This window comes from Dromiciops gliroides, chromosome 3 (assembly GCF_019393635.1).
Source record: "Dromiciops gliroides isolate mDroGli1 chromosome 3, mDroGli1.pri, whole genome shotgun sequence".
In the NCBI taxonomy this organism is placed as follows: Eukaryota; Metazoa; Chordata; class Mammalia; order Microbiotheria; family Microbiotheriidae; genus Dromiciops; species Dromiciops gliroides.
Window position 1 is genome coordinate 472013677 of NC_057863.1, and position 21370 is coordinate 472035046.

The window sequence follows — 21370 nt, forward strand, 5'->3', positions numbered from 1 at the left end:
GATTGTCAATGAAGCCAGATCAGAGGTTCATTCCAAAGGCACTCGTCAGCCCAGGTCTCTCTCTTAGTCTGGCTTTTTACTGTCTCCCATATTCAGGTGAGAAGCCTGGAAGTGGAAGGATTGAGGCAATCAAGCCTTTATCTTTTTACTTATGCCAGCACATTGAGCCCATGGCTCAGGTGTTACTTCTGTTGCTGTTGTGTCTATTCTTTCTGCTTTGGGGAGAAAAAGGCTAAAGATGGCTACAATCTTGTAAATTTCAAAAGGTCAGGAGAGTGAACCAGTCTCTTAAGGCAGTCCATGAGTATAATCCAAACTGGGTTTTGCAGTTGGCCAGTCTAACACTAAAGCCCCATGGATCCAGAAGCAGTAGTGAGGACAGGGAATCATCCAGTGGCAATAGTTCACTTGACCATGAACTCGGTGGGATCAATGATAGGTTGAAACTGTAATAAGTATGAGCCTACACTTCCTATAGACAGAGACAGTTTAAGGAAGAGCATACCCTACCCCAGGTGTTGGAAGAAATAATTATACTTCTGTTCTAGCTATATCTTCAAAGGAAATATCCCTGTGCAAAACCGAATAAATGTTAACTGTTTAAGTGGAACTGGGGAGTTAATTACTGGCTGTTAACAGTAGGGAAGACAGACCAGAATGGGAGTGAATTCAAGTTAGTAGCATAAGAGAAAGACACTCCTAAACCCTCAGGTATATGCCTAGAAGCCTGAGTGGATAATATAGTTGGCTTAGCTCTGGAACAATAAAACCAGAAAATCACTACACATATATTTTCAAATTCATGTGGAAAAAAATACACAGATTTAGTCTTCTCTTGATATCTTTTATTTATGTAGTTGAAGCAGCATAGCATAATGGAAAGAGTACCTTATTTTAGTGAGAGCTAGTTTCAAATCTAGTTATTTAGTGTCTGTCACTTAATCTCCCTGAGCCTCTATTACTTCATCTATAAAGTAAAAATAATAATACCTATACAACCTATCTTAAAGGACTGTTGTGGGAGGAAAAAGTGCTTTGTAAAATAAAGCTGTATGCAAATGTAAATTGTTCATTTTAACATAAATGTGCTCTTATAAATGGTATAAGTAAAACAGATTTTTAAAATATATGTTCAGATTTAAAGAGGTTACTTACCAATAGAGATAAGGTTTATCTTTATCAACATTGATGTTATTTAATGGATCCATACGAAACCAAGTATTCAGTGTAAACCCATTTTGGTAAGGCCACTTTGCTATAGGAGGCAATGCAATTGCCTACCCCCCCAAAAAAAGAAAGAAGAAAAAAGAAAAAAGAAAAAAAGAAAAGTATCAATTAACAATGAATGGAAATAAGTCATAAATATTATCAAACATTTCTATATCAGTTATAACATTTAATATTTTTATAAAAATACACAAGAATATGTATTTCTACTATATAGGTATGTAATTACATGTAAATACCACATAAATACAATGGCATATGTAAGTACATATAGAATATAAAATGCAAAAAATACCACCAAATGTTAATTCAATACCTCTACCATGAAGAAAAATTAGAAAATATAATTAGCAGATAAATTTTTTGAGATGATACTGATAGCTTAGAAATAAAAAGTATTAAATTTCTTTGGCAGATTATATCAATAGCCATTTTTTTTTAAGAGTAAGACTTGAGGAATAAAAGAATGATGTTAAAAGTCTTCTCTAAAAATGTAACAAGTAGAAGTTCATCATGTTATGCCACCTAATATTAAGGGATCAATGAGTAATAATTTCTTAGAAGACAAAAGATAGCTTAAGGTCTCTTTAGGAAACCCTTCCACTACCACCCCTCACCCCCCCCCACAGACCCCGACTCACATGTACAGTTGATCTAATCATTGTCCAATGATTTATGGTTTTAGAAGTAGAGGAAGAGGTGAATTAAGTATGGATTAGATGTTTGAGTAATGAGAAAGTTGTAGGGAGGGGCCAGATAAGAGGAAGTGAAGTAAATTATGGGTGAGACTTTCCAGAAACAGTGTTCCTTGAAAGTGAAGTTCCAAGGCTGAAGTTTTACCAGGGTTTGGTCTCTGGCAGGGGCAGGTATGTGGTTAGCAGTAGGTTGTAGAGCAGGTTACAAGGAAGGAGACAACTACGTATCATATTTCATATTGATCAAAATAAAGGTGGCAATTTAATTCTCCAAATCTGGTTTGTGTAAACCAGAAAAAAGGTAATTAGAATAAGAGCCTTAATTTTTAAGTAATTAAATTTTTGTTAAAATATTATGAAAGTCACATATTGAGAAATGCCTTGCGTTAGTTATTGGTCTAAATGCTAATTATATAAAATTCATATTAACAATGCAATGTCTGCTAAAATTTCTCTAAACTGAATGACAACATTCTATATCATCTTTCATGAATATAAAAATGAGAACAAAAAAACATTTATTGATCACAGAGCAATGTAATAAAGATATTTGATAGGACGAAAACATTATTTAGCAAACATATAGGGTTGCTTAGAGATGCCAAACTCACCCAAATGCCAGCAAAACTACTAAGAAAGGCCAGAAACATCTTAAATGTAATTAGGAAATGTTAAAAATAAAATAAAACTTATATGATGTTAACTCATGGTTTTCTAAGTCAATAAGTACTCTGTAGAGTTCTATTTCTATTTGAGTTTTTGATACCACTGGTTTAAAGAATAGATAACAAACTTGACATTGAAACTAGATATACAATAACTAAAAGGATGGTAATTATATGTCTCACTGGATTCCTTACCTGCAAAATTATAATGAAATAGAATGTTAATTTATTTTCCTGTTTTGCAACTAGTGCATCATATATAGATCTTCAAATATTTGCTGAATGCTCATTTCATATAAAAGCCATTTGATTAAAGATGAATTTCATAATTTTTTTTTAAGTGAGGCAATTGGGGTTAAGTGACTTGCCCAGGGTCACACAGCTAGTAAGTGTTAAGTGTCTGAGACTAGATTTGAACTCCTGTCTCCAGGGGCGGTGCTCTATCCACTGCGCCACCTACCTGCCCCTGAACTTCATAATTTTTAAAATCATGAGCCCAAGAAAATTCATCCAGATAACTAAAAACAGTAATGACTATTAGAAGTTCTGCAAAGTGGGAATGTTAGAATTCAGCAAGATGTTTTACACAACAAATTTTGCATTGGTCATTACAAAAACATAGTATTTTATTATTCGGTCCAAAGAAGCCTAGAACATTGTTAATCAAAGTTTATTGTTTTAATGTATACTTTCTTATGCAGTTTCTAAATTATTTCATATATTTATTTCTTGTCTTCTCAACAACACTCTGAAAACAGGGATCACGCATATATTTTGTATGATGATTTAATAGTTTCTCAAAAATACTTATAGAATTTAAATGAATTGATAAGATTATATTTGTTCTTTTCTAAACCACAACAAAGCTGAACATATTTATAAAAGAGAATAGTTCTCTTTCTACCAGTCTGACAGCTCCTTCTCAGTCTCAATTTCATAGTTTGTTATTTTCTTCCTAGGAGTAGGAGTCCTTCCAAGGAAATATCCCAGGCCATCTTCTTTGTCCCTCTAAACTTTTATAACCTGGCAGTCCCATCTACTCCTATAGGTTAAAATACCATTTCTACACAAATTACTCCTAAATCTATCTTAATTCTAAACTGCTGCTCTGAGTTAAGGAACCTTATCTATAAAGGCCTACTAAACCACTCTACCTTGATATTTACAAGATGGTTAGATTTGGTTTATCTAAAATTGAAATCATAATACTGTGGTAAAAATTAATATCGAAGGTTTTAGCTGAATCATTTGAGAGGGGCCACACCTGGCCCACCCTGAGATTGTACATGCTACTGCGCAGCTTTTGAAGGCCCCTCCCCTTTTGGGGGAGGAAAACTTGACCAGAAGGGAGGGAACTTTCAGCAGGAGGGGCATGTTCAAAAGTTTGCGCTCTTTCACCATGAGGACCACCGAACACCCTGGAGAGTCAACCATGCATGAAAAACAACTTGAAACATCTTTAACCTGACCTATTCAATGAAGTTATTGTTGAAGAAAATGCAAAAGTAATGTGCTACAGTTTCCCAAATACAGGATAGTCTACTTTTTTCTGCATATATGATCCCCAGCCCAACTCAATAAACATCTGCAATGTCTATTCCAGATATATGAACTGATGTACTTATTTGCATATTACATTCTGAACAATAGGTATTTTCATCCATCCATTTTTTCCTAAATAGAAGCCCTATAATGTTTCAGAGTTCATGTTATATTCCTCTGCCTGAAATCACCAATTATAAAATATAACAGTTATTCTAAACACAATGTTCTTCTCTCTGTGATCCTATATGTTCAAAATCTTAGAACATTGCAATTTCTGAAGAATCAAAGTTTTCACCAAATCCAAGTGCAACTGAGAGTTAGTTATCTAGTGGGCAAAAGTGCCTATTTTGACTAATAACCAGTGTTTATGATTATAAAAGGTTATGGCTTAACCCTCATGGCCCCACAAAAAAATTATGGTAAGAAAGGGAAATCAAAGATAGGAAAAGAAGATAGACAAGTCCTGTAGTAGGCATTAGGGAATAACAGATGGACAATCTAAGTGATGAACTGATACCCACAAAATATTAAAATGTCAGAGAAAGGCACATTGGGTAGCTTTGTGGAGAATATGAGAGAACAGGGGAAAGAACCAAATATGACTTATAAGGCAAAGATTAAGCACCAATGGAGGGCACATCCTCATGCATGAGATCATAGACTGACTGAAGTGTTGGGAGGACAGCATAACACTTTTATAGTTAAGGAGCCAGAGTCATATTACAAAAAGCTGGAGAAGAGAAACACTTTATCTTAAGATTTTCACTAATATAATTTCAAAAATAAATTTGCTTCCCTAATAAAATGATTTTTCACATTAAAAAAAAGACTGAATGAAGAGGAAAAAGATAAAGTAGTTGGAGAGGCAAAGAAAGAATGAGTAGAATATATTAGACAATAAAGCAAACTGTAAAAGTGTATTAGTAGGTAAGATAAGCTAGTGAAACTGATAAGTTGACACAAGTAGGTTGATGCTACTATGGAATGGTTTAGGTTAATAAAAAAGATACTTGTGTGGAACTTTCAAGTTAACACAGGATAACTTGCAGTAAAGAACTTGGATGCTTAGAGGTGAGGTATAAACAGCCACGGGTAGCTTTCTTTTTTTTCTTTTTTTTTTGCGGGGCAATGGGGGTTAAGTGACTTGCCCAGGGTCACACAGCCAGTAAGTGTCAAGTGTCTGAGGCAGGATTTGAACTCAGGTACTCCTGACTCCAGGGCCGGTGCTCTATCCACTGTGCCACCTAGCTGCCCCCTTCACAGGTAGCTTTCTTAAAATTAGACTGAGGGGGCAGCTAGGTGGCGCAGTGGATAAAACACCGGCCCTGGATTCAGGAGTACCCAAGTTCAAATCCAGCCTCAGACACTGATACTTACTAGCTATGTGACCCTGGGCAAGTCACTTAACCCCCATTGCCACCCCCCCCAAAAAAATTAGACTGAAAATCTCAATCATCATGGAAACATTTCTGCAGAAATGTGAAATGAGCATGTGATGCTTGCATTAAGGCCACATACAAGTAACTGTGTTCCAAGTGTACACTATTTTCCCTCTTGGAAGAGAAGTGAAAGATCTCAAGAACTATCTTTCCACACTCTTGGTTGGGGATAATGAAGTGTTTCTAAAAGAAAAAAATCAGTTCTTAATGGGAGAAGGAAGAGATGCCTGGGAGAAGGGGAAACTTCATTCTAGGTAAGATATTAGAGAATCAAAGAGTACCACATAAAGAAGGAATGGAAGGAAAAGGACAGGTGTGTCTACTCAGTGAAAACCAAAACCAAAACCAAAAACCCAATGAACATCTTCATTAAGAAAGAAAAATGTTCTGAGAATGAAGCACATCTTATCTTCTAAGAAATTATGTAAAAGACCCACAAACGCTGCCAGATAAGAAATCATACAATGAGGGATATAAAGAAAAAATAGTGGCAATTTGGTTATTCTCTACTCAAGGATATTAAGGCACCTATGTCATGACATAACAACAGTAGAGGAGATCATTGTCTTCCTAGGGCATATAGCCAAGACTCAACACAGTTGGTGAGTTCTACCCACTTCTTCCAGGAGGAGCCTAAAAACTATTACCAAAGATTATGAAATTGTGGACAAAAAAACTGAGGTTATAAGTCTTAGTTTGGTATAGTTTTTAAATGGTTTAGGGTTGGTTTGTTGTTTTTTTTTTTCCTCAGTGTAGCCTATTGAGGACAAAGCATGTAGGAAAAAAATGATTTCTGAAGTTGGCGAATAGCTAAAAAGGGAGTAATGATGTGAAAATAGTATACTATATTTGGACTTCTGGAACATGGCTTACAATACAGAGAGCAGACTCCTAGTCAGTAGTGCAATACATCAAAAATCTATTAAGAGGAAATGTTTCAGGGCGGCGCCTAGATGGCAGAAGAAAGGCTATAACTCTTCCAGCTCCGGAAAACCTGTCCACATACCTCCAAAAATAATGTGATAAGACAACTCTTGGAGCAACACAACCCACATAAGAACATAGTGACACTCTTTTCCAGCCAAAGACAGCTTAATTAGGTGACTGAGATCACCTGCTGTTCAGGCTGAGAGCGGAGCACAGAATGCGGAGCACAGAATGCAGAGCAGGACCAACCTCGAGCAGGCTGTGCTTCCAGAGCCTCAGAATCTTCAGCTGCTTCTTCTGAAGCTCAGCTTGTAGATTAGTGAAGGGGTCCAGCAGTTGGGCGTGGAATAACTGCAGTCTCTGCTAGAACTGGGGCAGGGCGCCCACACTCTACACCAGCAAGGAAAGTTGAGAGACAGACCCAGTGGGGGAGGGGCACAGGCATGCCAAGCTTTTGACCATAGAGAATCAGATTTCAATCAGACTTCTGTTTCCGGATCAAAGTGAAAGCAGGCCATGGTTACTCACAGGTCAGGCAGGCTGAGAAAAAGCCCAATCACGCCCTGGGCCAAGCTGTAGCTCAGAACAGTGTGTCCTGGAAGCAACACTACACTTTAAGAAGGAGTTAAAAGCAAAGAAATAGGGGATCAAGATGAGTAAGCAGAAAAAACAGCAGATAATCGAAAGCTGCTTTGAGGGCAAGCTAGACCAGAATACACCCTCAGAAGAAGAAGATAATTACAAAGTTAAAGCTCCTCCATCCAAAGCTTCAAAAAAAAAAAATATGAATTGGTCTCAGGCCCTGGAAGTGCTCAAAAGGGACTTTTTGAAGAGAAAGTAGGATTAAAGGTAATACTGTTAGCAATAGTAACTGTGAAAGAAATGATGAGCAGGATGCTATCAGAAGGACATTTGAAAAATGAAAAGCATCAACAGAGGAAGAACTGATGGTATCTGAATACAGACTGAAGTATAATTTTATTTGTTAGTTCCTCTTGCTAAAGCTATTCTATTTTCTTTTACAACTTGAGTAATATGAAGATGCTTGGCATAATTGCACATATATGACTTATATTGAATTGCTTAATTCCATATGGAGGGTTGAGGAGGGAAGGAGGAAGAAAACTTAGAACACAAAGTTTTAAAGAAATCAATGTGAAGAAACGATGAGTAGGTGGATTTCAGAGAAACCTGGAAAGACTTACATGAACTGATGCTGAGTGAGATGAGCAGAACCAGGAGAACATTGTACACAGTATCAACAACATTGTGTGTTGGTCAATTGTGATACTCTTGACTCTTCTCAGCAACACAATGGTCCAAGATAGTTTCAAAGGATTCATGAGAGAAAATGCTCTCTAAATCCAGAAAAAAAGAACTGTGGAATCTAGATGCATACTGCAACATACTATTTCCACTTTTTTTGTTTTCCTTTTATGAGGTTTTTTCCTTTTGCTCTGATTCTTCTTTCACAGCATGACTAATGCAGAAATATGTTTAATGTGATTGTACATATATAACCTATATCAGATTGCTTGCTGTCTTGGGGAGGGAGTGTGAGAGGAGGGAAGGAGAAAAATTTGAAACTAGAAATCCTATAGAAACAAATGTTGAAAACTATCTCTACCTGTAACTAGAAAATAATAAAATACTATATTAAAATATATATTAAGAAAAGAAGTAAGAATGGTAAGAACACATTTGCCTGGTATCTTGAAAATCTAATGAAAATGTCATTACAATTAAAAAGTTGAGGTAGAATGGGAAAAAAATTATCTAAAACCGCCAAGCTAAACACCAGAGAGAACAACTACAATGAAGGAAGATGAATAGCAATTGAGATACCCAGAAATTTATAAGACAGAATTTAAGAAAGGAGACAACCGTAAAACCCATGACCAAAGTTTAGGCAACAAATAAGAGGAACTAGAAGTTCAAAAATATAAGGAGGCAGATTTGATCTCATAATTATCATTGAAATTTTTTCTTCATCCAATAAAAAGCCACAATTTTATTAATAGAACCAGTATACATTTCAAATCGGGTTGCATTTAACCTTCTATGAAACAGTGAAAAAATGTCCTTGTCTCCAGATTGTTACATTGTTAATTCCATAATAGCATCTACAATTTCATTACTCTTGTTCTTTAGGGCTCAGAAAACCTTTGTTCTAGATACATTTGCTTGGGACATGACAAATTTTATGTCCTTAAGCTCCACACCTGTTTCATCAACCTCTTCCTCTTCACTTTCTTCTTACACAGTCGGTGTTTGTGTATTGTCCTATATGACTGAGGCAGCTTCACCCTCAACTTTCAATTTTTCAGTAGCAGCTAGCTGTGCTTGCTGAGAGAGCTCCTTAATCCTGGCTTCTCCAGAAACTAGGTATCTAAAGCTGGACTCTTGTAGACATCTGGTTTTGTGATGATAGAAGATATTATGAGATTCTGGATGGCAACTCTAGTAACCCCTGTCATTTGCTGCAGTCCCAGTTAGAACATATTCTTTCACCCTTTTTTTTCCACTTTGACTTTGTTTTGCTTTACCAACTGGTTCCTCATTGATCTCAGAAATTGCTGCCAACTGGGCCTCTTGAGTGGTTGCCCTGTAGAATCCTGCTCCTCAGTTCTGGTATTGATTCATCACTATCAGATTCTGTTACAGACCCTGACTCAGCCTGGGTCTATTGCAACTCTTGCTCTGTGTCTGGGATGATTTCTATTGCTCTACCAGACATTTTGTAAAGGTAACATAGATTGAAGATGGTTGCAAAAAGATCTCACCACTGAAATTTGTGACAAAAATCATGAGATTAATATGGCTCTGGATGGGCATACCTTTATTCAAAAGAGACAGAACAGATAAAAAGGGTGCATGGGAGAGAGAAAAATCATTTTTAAAAAGATGAACTCATGTGGAAAAAAAAAAACTAAGAACAAGACAGAAGCAGCATGGCAGAGAATATTTAGGTAAAGATCCATAAAAAGAAAAAGAGAAGTGATTGCCATCAAAGTTTACAACATACTGCCTGTCCATAAAAAGGAAATAAATGAGCTCAGGAAACAGATCAAAATTCTGCCTAATATAGTATAGGCATAATATAGCACAGACAGGAGATTTCAATTATCTACACATCAAAAGATCTCTCTCTGCAAAGCAATTAATAACTTTTTTTAAACTTGCCTTAATGATAAACTAATTCTTCAAAAGATGGAAGGACAAAGGGAAATTTTAAACTGTATCAGATTTTTACTAACAAGAAAAAAAGTGGTTTTAGGAATGGACACGATAAGACTCTTACGACCACTACCTCGAAGGATTTATGATAGAAGAAAAGAAAGCCAAGGCATAGTCTTATATGCTTTGATTTCTGGGAAGCAGATTTCAAAAGGTTCAAAGGAAGGATAAGTAGGATCCTGTGTCAAAAATACTACAATGAAAGTCTGTCCAGAAAATTAAATTCTGAGGAAATTAAGGTAAACAACTCAAGCAAGGAGGAAAAATGGGAGTTGTCTAAAGAGAGCCAGGTGGGTAGACAGAAACTCAGCAACCAATTCAGATTTTTTTAAAGATATAAACATAAGAACAATGTGAAGCAAGTAATAAAAGATAAATATGTGTGGAATGATTCTGTTTAAAAAAAAAAAAAAAAGGAATCCGGAGTATTAAATCTGAGAATTAGCAAGTAGTTTCAAGAGAAGTAAACATCAACAAAGGGGATTAGTTTTTTTCCTTCTTTTTGAAAAACTATATTAGAGAAAAGAGAAGAATGAAAAAAGGGATGGAGTTTAAAGTGGATCAGATGATAAGTGGCAACAGAAAGAAGGCACAACTGTTTAATTATTTTACTTGTTTTTCCTGCCAAGGCTAATAATTAAAAACAACTGAACAAAAATGGATAAGAGTAAGCTGATAACCAAGATAAGAAAGGAGATAGTAACAGAGTACCTAGTTGTCCTTGATGAACTCAAGTCATTTGATCCAGATGAACTATCTCCTCAGATACTGAAAGAACTGACAGATATGACTGCTAAGTCACTCTTAGTTTTGTCTAAAAGATCATGGAAAACAGGAGAGATACCAATGAATTGGAGGTGGGCAAATGTACCAATTTTCAAAAATTGACAAATGAAGAATCTAAAAACTATAGGCCAGTTGAGTTTGACTTCAATTCCTTGGAAGATTCTAGAATGGATGCTTAATAGAATGGTTAGTGAAATCTAGCAAGACAGGTATTTAGTATGAAGAAATATCATATTGTCATCAAAGACAGGGCATGTCAAATTTCCCTAGTTTCCTTTTCTGACAGTTATTACCCTAGCATATTATATTTACCTATTGTAGATTTTAGCAAAGCATGACATAAATTTCATACTATTCTTATGGAGAAATATACACTGGCTGGTAATACAATAAGATGGATTCCAAACTGGTTGACCATCACATTCAGAGAATAGTGCCCCAAGTGGCCAGAGGAACAGGCAAGCAGAGACTCAACACAGAGTTTCTTAACTTTTTTCAAGTCATGGCCCATTTGGCTGTCAGATTACGTTCATGGACACCTTCCCAGAATGTTTTCAAATACATAAAAAATATATACAAAGGATTGCAAAAGAAACCAATTATTTTGAAACTCGGTTATTAATGCTTTTTTTTTTTTTAACTCACAGATCCCAGGTTAAAAACCCCAGTCATAGTGACTGCCCACATTCCTAGGACAATGGCTCCAAGACTTCAAGGTAGAATCACTGAGCTTTCTAAATCATCTATTAACCTTTACTACCCCTAAGGCTATAAAAACTCCCACAAGCTATTACTCTTCATCCTAAAAGTAAATTACTCCCAATAATCACTTCCTATATTCCCTGGACAGCCCCTGGTGTCAGTGCTGGGGGAGAAGCCAAGTGACCTGCCCATAGTCACAGCTAGTAAAAATCTGAGGCAGAATTTGCACTTAGATCTTCCTGACACCAATTCCAGCACTTTTCCCACTATATCACCTGCCTGCCTCATATGCAAAAAACTTTTTCCTCACAAAGCTATAGAAACTTTGTTAACCTCTTCTTTCTGCCTCTATACTTAGTGGGTATCTACTTTCTCTTCTGTCATTTACCTCTCAACTTTTTGTAATGTGGTCTTCAACCTTGTCATACTTATCAGAAAATGCTCACTCCAAAATTACCAAAGTTTTCTTAATTGCTAAATCTGATAATCTTTCCCTGTCCCCATAGCTCTTGCCTTCTTTGCAACATTTGACACAGCTAAATACCACAAATTAATTACCACACTCTAACCTATTTCTCTTACTTAATTATATCTCTCCTTTGCTGCTCATCATGTATTCGATGCCCTACTGGGATAGAACTGGGTATGGGGCAGTGAGGTGGTGCAGTGGATAGAGCGCCAGGCCTAGAGTCAGGAACCCCTGAGTTCAGTCAGCCTCAAATACCTTAAACACTTTGTCCACAAACACAAGGTGTGAGACCCTCTGGGCAAATCATTTACCCCTCTTTGTTTCAGTTTCCTCATCTGTAAAATGAGCTGGAGAAGGAAATGGCATACCATTCCAATATCTTTGTCAAGACAACCCCAAAAGGGAACACAAAAGAGTTGGACCTGACTGAAATGGCTGAACAAAAATGACAGGTATTTGGGGAAATTGATTTCAATAATGAAATCACATCACTTATAGATAGATAAAACATTGTGTTTACTATATAACATGCACTGTGCCAAGCGCCAAAGATTCAGATACAAACTGGTAGGACTGTTCTTAACCTCTATAAGCTTACAGTTTATCCCTGAATTAATGTGACTGAAAAAGAACTGAACAACAACTGGATTTATTCTAGGACTCTATCTTGGTCACTATTCTCTTACTATCCTCGTTCATTTGGTGGCCTCATCAAAATCAATGGATTTTATTATCTCTATTTATATTACAAGATCTATATATCCAGCTCTATTTTCCTCCCTCAACTTCAGTCCCACATCACCAACTACCTATTCAACATTTCAAACTGAATGACCTGTACGCATTTTAAATTCCATATGTCTAAAAAAAAGAACTTTTTAAATGTCACATTGATGTTTTGTTTTGTCTTTTTTTTAATCCTGAAAAAGACTTGCTTAAAGAGCAGGGTACCCTAAAAGAGAGAGGAGACAGCAAGTGCCAGGAAAGTCAAACTACCACCACCACTACCACCTTGATCCCTACCTCTATTCAGAGATGATGGAGATAATCCCAGACCCCGCCCCCAAAAGACAGGAATAGCAATACCTCCCAGGCAACCAAACTTGCTTCCACCCCAGTATCCACAGCCACCATTGAGGGGAAAGTACATTTTGGAAGGGGGTGGAAGGAACAGTCCACCCTCCTAAAAAACCACCAACAATAACTGGATCTGTTACAGATCGAATCCTGTGCATCCAACAAGAAGCAAGTTCAGAAGCTGTGTGGCTCTGACCCCCAAGAGTAAAGCAAGGTTTCATTTCCAGATTCTAACCTAATATGAAGCTTGCAGAGGAATAAGTGTGGCAGGAATCCCAATCCGAAAGGAAAGTTTACAATTCTTTCTCTCTGGCCAAGCAGAGCTTTCTAGATGACTGATAGCAGTGGAATCCAGACCCAAACTCAGATCACAAATTTGTGGAGCTGAGACCATGGTGGCAGGGATCAGACTTTCCTCTGGATCAGACCATCTTAGGAGAACTGAAATCTTGCTGGTTTCCACTCAGAGCTGCCTCTGAAGGCATGGAATATCACAATACTAAAAAAATCCAAGAAAGGGGCAGGCATGAACAGCTAAGACATTCCTTCCAGAAGTGTGCAGAGCCTGCTCCTAACATAAAGTCCAAAGTCAGAAAGCAGGCTAGAAAAATGGGCAAATGAAAAAAGAATCCTACAAAAAGTCAATTGGCTATTTTTGTTTGTTTGTTTGTTTGTGAGTTTAAATGCAAGTAGGAAAGGGAATTACCTAGTGCATAGGATTAGGTAGCAATATCCGAAACAAAGTCAATGGCTCTACCTAAACTTCGGTGCTCTGTTTTGTCTTCTGTGCTGTAAAGTGTGAAGCACTGGTACCACTACTGATATTTGTAAGAACCACAAAATACTCCGACAAAATAAATTATTTAGTTTTAAAAAATAAATTCATTTAAAAACTTACTGCAGCACTACAGCCAGGGAAATTGAAAAAAGTATCAGGCCCATGTCTCTGTGGCATCTGATTAAGGACTGACAATAATTTAACCGCATGTCTTGGCTGAGGAAACAATAAAATAGAAGAACTGTCAGTGTACTCACACAGTAATAATATCTTACATGCCATGTTAGCCAAAAGACCGTTTTCCAACTAAACAGTAAATTAATTTTAAATCAGTTGCTAAAATTTCTTTTAGAGAAACATTCAATTAACATTAAAAATTTAAGTTTATAGTTCTCTAGAGACAATTTATTGAACCACAAGCACTAATGCACCAATACTTAAAACTTCTCTATCTCATTATAGCTTACCCAGATTCCACTTTCTCCTCGAAGCATGCTGAACAAAAGCTTCAATTCCTTGACAGTGATGCTGTAGCTTGCAAGAACCCCCAACATATCAACTAGGAGATCTTTAAAGGAAAATAAAGTTATTCTGAACTGTAGTTGCAACCGGGAATTAGTCAAAGTAATATTTTTATAAAAGAGAAAATATGTACATTAAAAAGTTTCATGAACAAATCAGAACATGAATATAAATATCCACTATAACACCATAGTTGTTTATTGAATATCCACTTCAATAAAGAGCAGAAGCATAAGTAATACAAGTATCAAGTAATGATTTATTACAAATATTATTTTTATTACAAATTATGTCTAAAAGTGCTTCTAGAAGACTAATATTAAAATTGTCCTTTCTGAGCAAATACCAACAATTATAGGAAGAAATGGATCAGAAATATTATGGCAAAAGGTTTTAACATTTAACCTGAAAAATACCCCAAGTGAGTAACTAAGAACTAACTATGCCACATGCACAACTTCCTTTCTAAAGTAATGCTATGCTCTGAACATTATGTCTCAGTTCCAAAAGCCACGAAAATACACCAATGCTTCCATAAAGTTACTTTAAATACATAGTTTATATCATATCATATAAGCTCACCAAATAATGAAAAAAATTACACACTCAACACCTACTCTAAGAAATTTCCCAAATGTTCTTTGAAATACTTAAGTATCCACATATTTATATTCACTTTTTTATTAGACTTTATTTTATATGCACATAAAGAAATTTTGAAAAGCTGGTGGTAGTGCTCAATTATAGTAAACAATAAGTATTTCTAAAAACTTTCCCAGCAAACATATCTCTTCATATATAATTTGGGGGTATGTTAATAATAATTTCATTATGTATGTAAATGGCCCAAGACTCTTAATTATTTCATATTTAACCATTCTCATAACAACAAATAATTGACCCTTATATGAATACATACAAAGCACACAGTATTTGAAAATGGAAAATGAACAAGGAAATTTTAATGGCATAATGAATAAGTTTCAGTTTCTACAAAGACTAATCTTTCAGAATGTAAGTGAAATAATCAGAATTAGCAGTTGAGTGTCCATCCCCTGAGCCACTCAAATAACACAACCTGTAGCTTTTTTTGAAGTACCTTAAAGATCATGGCTAATGTGAGGTAGTATTAATCATTGTATTTGGAATAATGAGACAGGATGGTTTAAGTCTTCCTCCTAAAGTCATACAATTTGACAAACACTACAAAAATGTAGGTATGAAGGGTAGTAAATAAGTAGTTACTGAAAATTTTTATTTCATTTTAAAATATGAATCAAATTACACAATATAGAAATGGAATCTGTAGAAAAAAATTTCCACAAATTCAGCCATAAATACTTTACTTAAAGAAACTGAACTTCTTTCTCTCCTAAGGATGTCATACACCAAGTGAGTTACTATTGCTATTCCATTTATCAGTTAAAATATATTTGTTAACGAATATATTTTAAAAGAACACCGAATGGGGTAGAGGAGTTAGAAGGTCTAGGTTTGAGTTCAAGCTCTGAATACACTATGTGGCCCTGGACAAATCTTTTAACTTCTCTGAGCCTCAATTTTTTTATATCACAAGGTTTTTGTGAGTAAAGCACTTAGTAAGTCATAAAGCATTATATAAATGCTAGTTAGCATTTCATATATAACAGAATAAAACAAAAGGATTTTTTTTTGAGTGGGGATGGGGTATAGGATGCCAGGGGATGGAAATGAGGAAGGCAAATAAAACAATAAGCTTTACAATATAGTATTAAACCATATCAGAATATGAACTTTTATACTGCTATCAATTTGACCTCAAAAAGGAAGTGTCTTATACATTAAGCAGCAATGACCTTAAAAGCATACTATTCTATCTCACAGATTATTCTGTACTTTTTGAAAAGAAAAAATATTTCAAAACTAAAATTTTTGTTTGCAAAGATTAAATATGTAAAACCTTTAAAAATGCCAATTTATACACAAGAATTCTTTTGTGATAACTGCTAGAATATCTTGAAAAAAAGTGCTGTATCTTCCTTTCATCAAATAATTGGTTTTTGCTTTTTTAGTATTTAACTGGTATCAGATACTCCTTTAGCTATATCAATCAATGATGAGTATAAAAAAGGAGATATTTTTAATCATCCTAAATACAAGTATGTATATCTGCTTGAAAAAAACTAGAAGTCAGTTTACTACTGGTAAGATGAAAACTTTTTTTTAGTAAAGAGAACTTTTTAATTAAAACAACTCAGCACCTTATTTTTCCTACCAAATATTATGTTGTCCAAATGTATAATCACCTCACAAAATGGATTAAAATCACAAGGGAAAATGAAATTATACAGCTTAGATCTGATGTACAAAATATTATTTATATCCAGTTTCCAAAAAGAATTTGTTATATAAATCAGAACAATTTAAAATAACAATATAAAATAAATAAAAATAATCTTTCAAGTCCTTTATAAATGTAAAAGAAGATAAGCATTAAGTTTAGAGGGGAAAAAGTAGAGACAAAAAGTACTCATCATTTCTTCCATAAAATACCACTGGGAAATGAAAAGTTTATAAAATTCTTCTTCTTCTTCTATGACAGAATTTCACTTGATTACCATGAAGAAAGGAAGTAGAAGAATCCTGACCATTTACTAATAACTGTTTTAAGTTTCATTAGTTATTAACAAAACTTGAAATTGATCATAAATAAAGCTGTGTGTGTAAATGTTTGAATTTTTTAAGTTTGAGAGACCAAATCTTTCTGTTGTAGATGGTGAACCAGATATTTAAGAGAACCATATATGCAATTTCAAGCTTTTATGGCAGTCATTCAGTATACTAATACATAAAATATTTGCTGAAAAAAAAAATTTACCTGTCTCATCAGTTTGCCTTGATCATCCTCCAAATTTCACCCCTCCCCTGCCAACTATGGTTGTATGACAAGGCTTTTTTTCCCCCTTTGAACCTAATGGTCATCTTCTCAAGGGTTCTGAACCCTTTTCTCTCTACATTCTCTGGGTGACTTCATCAATTCTCCTGGGTTCAATCATCTCTACAGAGTTAACTTCTAGATCTAGACAAAGATCTAGTCTGTTTCCCCAACTCCAGTCCTGCGTTACCAACTGTCTACTATACATATCCAGTAGATATCCTGGAAGTATTTCAAACTCACTGAAAATAAGTCACCATCTCCCCCCTCCCTCCCCCCAAAAAAACACAACACACAATCCCTCTTTAGAATTTCCTTATTTCTGCTGAAGACATCATAATTCCTCAAGTCAAGGCTCTCAGTTTCAAAGTCATTCTCAACTCCTCACTCTACTTCACCCCATATATCCAAGTAAATTGCCGAGTCTTGTCAAATCTTTCTACATATATTTTCTCATAGCTGTTCCTCTCCACTGACTCAGCCATCATCCTAGTTCAAGTCCAGGTCTCATCCCAAGTATTACAATGGTTTCCTAGTTGGTCCCCCTACCTCAATATCTTCATCTCCCCCATCTGTCCTCCATACAGCAACCAAAATGTTATTTATAAATTTATAAAGCCAACTTTTATTATATCACTCCTCTATTCAAGCTCCAGTGACTCTCGTAGGAGTCATTCAAAAACTTTCAAAACCTATTTCCAAACTATCTTTCAAAGCGTCTTAAACACTCTATGTTCCAGCCAAAGTTGCCTTCTTGCACTTCCTTACATATGACAATCCATCTCCAGTCTCTGTGGCTTTGCACAGGTTGTTCCCCTATGCCTACAATGCACTCCCTCCATACCTCTCCCTCTTAGAAAATCTCTAGTTTCCTTCAAAGAAGATCACACACTACTTTTGGCCTTTCTTGGTCCCACAGCTGCCAGTGCTTCTAACTTTGTATTTCTTTTCTAAATACTTTGTGTAGATAAGAGCACATGTTGTCTCCCTAATAAAATAGAATTTTCATAAAAGTAAAGACTATTTATTTCATTTTTGTCTTTCTATACCTAGGGCTTAGCACTGTGCCCTGAAAATACTTCATAAATGAGTGATGACTGCTTATACTGAATAAATAAGAATAAATAAGTCCAAAAGTATTCAACTAATATTTTTAAATGTCATACTTAACGCTAAGAATTTTCTAGGAGAAGCTTGGTAAATATTCATTGTTATAAAACAATTGTATATTGTAACATTTAATTCTATTAAAAACACACTGAAATTTTTAGTTTGTTGCAAAAAAAATTTTTAGTTTTCTTACCAATCAAAACAAAAATAGCTAACATTGATATAACCCATTAAGGCTTACCAATTATTTCAAATGCATTTTCTCATTTGATCCCCATAACAACCCTAGGATATATATATTATTATTATATCATTATTATCCCCATTTTATGGATGTGGAAACAGATTCAGAGAAGTTATATGACTTGCACATGATCACATTACTAGAAAGTACAAGAGGAAGGATTTAAAGTCAGGTCTCTCCTAACTCCAAGTGCAATACTCTTTCCACTACACCACCCTGCCTCTCAATTTTATGTTGTATAGTGAATATTAAGAGGCAGGTTGGTGAACTGGAAAATTACAATACTGAAACTAAATAAAACTAGAATATTAAAATATTATATGTGTTCTTAAATAAGTAGCATCAACAATTCACTGATCGCCACCAAATTATTCAAAGTCTAATGAAGAGGATGCTTTCAATTTCATGATTTCCTTTTAAAAATAAAATGCAAATACTGTTCCATATATTTCAGATGACTCTACATAATTTCAAGTAGCTAGCCAAACAATCTTTATGAATGTTAAAATTAACATTTCTCATGTAACTCATACCTGCTATCATGTCATCTACAGTACTCATTTTCAGCAATACTTGCTCAATTAAGCCAACTTCTGTGCTGGTCTGCAAGTTACGGACACTTTTTCGTAGAATGGCAGTAAACATGCTCCAAATTTCTGCTTGACATGTTACATCACAATGCTCCAAAAGCTCTGACATGCAAGTTATACTTTCAGCATCCTGGATTATAAAGTTCATCTCCAAATCGAATTCCCCACCAACAAGCTGGAAAGAAAAATAAAAACTATTACTCAGAATATACAAAATCTAGTACTACTTCCAAAAATATCACAGATCATAGAAATAGACCAAGAACTGGAAGGAAACTCAGAGGTCATCCAGTACAACCCCCTAAATTTACAAATGTAAAATCATGGCAGAGCCATGATTTGGACCTCAGTCTTTTGAATTCCAGGCCCATTCTACTGCACCACACTATAACACCCTATTATAACAAACTATTAAAAATGCGGTTAGTTCATTAGTTCATATAAAATAGCAAATGCCTATCATGTTTGCTGAAAGGGACATGAACTTTAGATATAGTTCTCTTCCCTAAGGGAAGGGATATATATTAATTTAATATATACATTTAAACATCAAAATGAAATGATTTTCCTGCATCCCAATAACACTACATTATTTTTTAAAGTTCCTGTACGTTTTACAGTCTCCGAGTTCAGTTTAATAACACAATCATCATAAAACTTAAAATTTAATAGAAAATGAATTATAAAAATTCATTGAATAATGCAGTATCTCCAGAAATGACTATTCTGTAATTTCTAACTTCTACTTTTTTCTATTGTAGTAAAATAAAACATATGAATATTTCATAGCCATAGGTACAAATGAATTGAAACAGAAAACATGAAGAATCTAAAAGGGGAATATAGAATTCTTTCAATAACTTAAGTATATTTTAAAAAAAATTTAAACCTATGATTTACCATAATATTGTCACATTTCACTACTTTAGTTGATTTAGAAACTTTATAAAATAACTTGCCAATAATCACTAATTTGGTTTTTTTCAAACTGCAATTGCCTGACAGCAGCTCTTTAATGCTTTTTAATGACAGTCCAATATTTCATATAAGTAATACCTATTTTCATATAAAAACCCCAATGAAAAGCATTCCATTGTTTTAAAATATTATTTCAAGGCCTTCAGCATTGACTTAAGGTTTTCTGTCTTCATTATTTTAAAAAACTGGTCCTTTTTGCCCAAATCTTTCTAGGTACATTATATTTCCTTTCCACAAATTCCCATTTCCCAAATTTTCCCAATAATCCTTTTTATTCCCTCTCTTCTATCTCTCCAGCCTGCTTCTCCTACAGATTTTCCCTTATTTTCTATAACAAAAAAATTTGGGGGGGGGGAAGGGAATAAGTGTTAAGTGACTTGCCCAGGGTCACACAGCTAGTAAGTGTCAAGTGTCTGAGGCTGGATTTGAACTCAGGTCCTCCTGAATTCAGGGCCAGTGCTCTATCCACTGCACCACCTAGCTGCCCCTTTCTATAACAAACTTTTAAAAAGAACTTTCCTTCTCACACTCTTTCTCATTTAAAACATTTTAAGTTTGGTTTTAAATGATATTATAACCACCAATTTAAAAATATTCTCAACCTTTTTTGTCCACTAATTTTCTTCCATTAAAAAAATTCAATGCAACTGTGTTTTTAATGGAAAAGCTACAATTATAAACTTTAATAGAGATTAAGTAACTTGAGGTGTTTAACATAACTTCAAAGGTCAAAGCTGAAGAATGGGATGTTGTTCTTCAGTTGTATCAGTTGTCTGAAGTCAATACTAGAGAGGTTTGCCATTTCTTTCTCCAGCTCATTTTACAAATAAGGACACTGAGGCAAACAGGGTTAAGTGACTTGCCCAGGACTACACAACTAGTTAGTGTCTAAGGCCAGATTTTTCTGAGTCATCCTGACTCCAAGTGTGGCACTCTAGCTGCCCCAAAGAATAGCATAGTAAACTGGGGAAAACACAGATCTAGTAAGAAAACCTGGATTCAAATACCACCTCTGAGACATTACATGTGACCTTGAGGAAATCAATAATCCTGTGAATATAAATCCTGTACATGCCAAGATTACTCACAACTGAAAAACAGTATGGAAAAAAATATTAGCAGGCAGATAGGATGCATTTATTTACAGACAAAAGACATTTTGTCAAATACTAATGAACTGCATGATCTTCAGCAAGTTACTTAACCTCATCTATAAAACGTGTGGGTTGGACTCTTAAGGTGTCTTAAAGTTCTAAAATTCTGTGTCTAAACCAAAATGCAATGTTGTCTGCAAAAAAGAGTTTCTATTCAGTGAATCCTATTTTTTATTCCATTATTGACCTCCATTAAAAATTTAGAAATGATTTGTGATCAGTCTGGGTATACTCACTACCAACACAATCACAGCCCTTCTAAGTCTTAGTTGACAACCCCAATGAACTACTATGGTTAAAAATCCACCATC

The 21370-nt window shown here is 35.0% G+C and overlaps 1 protein-coding gene and 1 pseudogene across 6 annotated transcripts in view; both read right to left on the reverse strand.

Moving 5' to 3' along the window:
- The window catches only part of NBEA (neurobeachin), a 764716-nt gene that overhangs the window by 654683 nt on the left and 88663 nt on the right, over nt 1–21370 (reverse strand). For all 6 annotated transcript variants that reach the window (XM_043991721.1, XM_043991715.1, XM_043991718.1 and 3 more), the window contains exons 2-5: nt 18871–19102; nt 14015–14115; nt 13668–13763; nt 1156–1277 (exon numbers count right to left, since the gene is read on the reverse strand). In XM_043991721.1, the coding sequence (XP_043847656.1) occupies nt 1156–1277; nt 13668–13763; nt 14015–14115; nt 18871–19102 (551 nt within the window). The remainder of the gene's footprint in view (nt 1–1155; nt 1278–13667; nt 13764–14014; nt 14116–18870; nt 19103–21370) is intronic.
- On the reverse strand, nt 8596–9235 carry LOC122746250 (annotated as a pseudogene).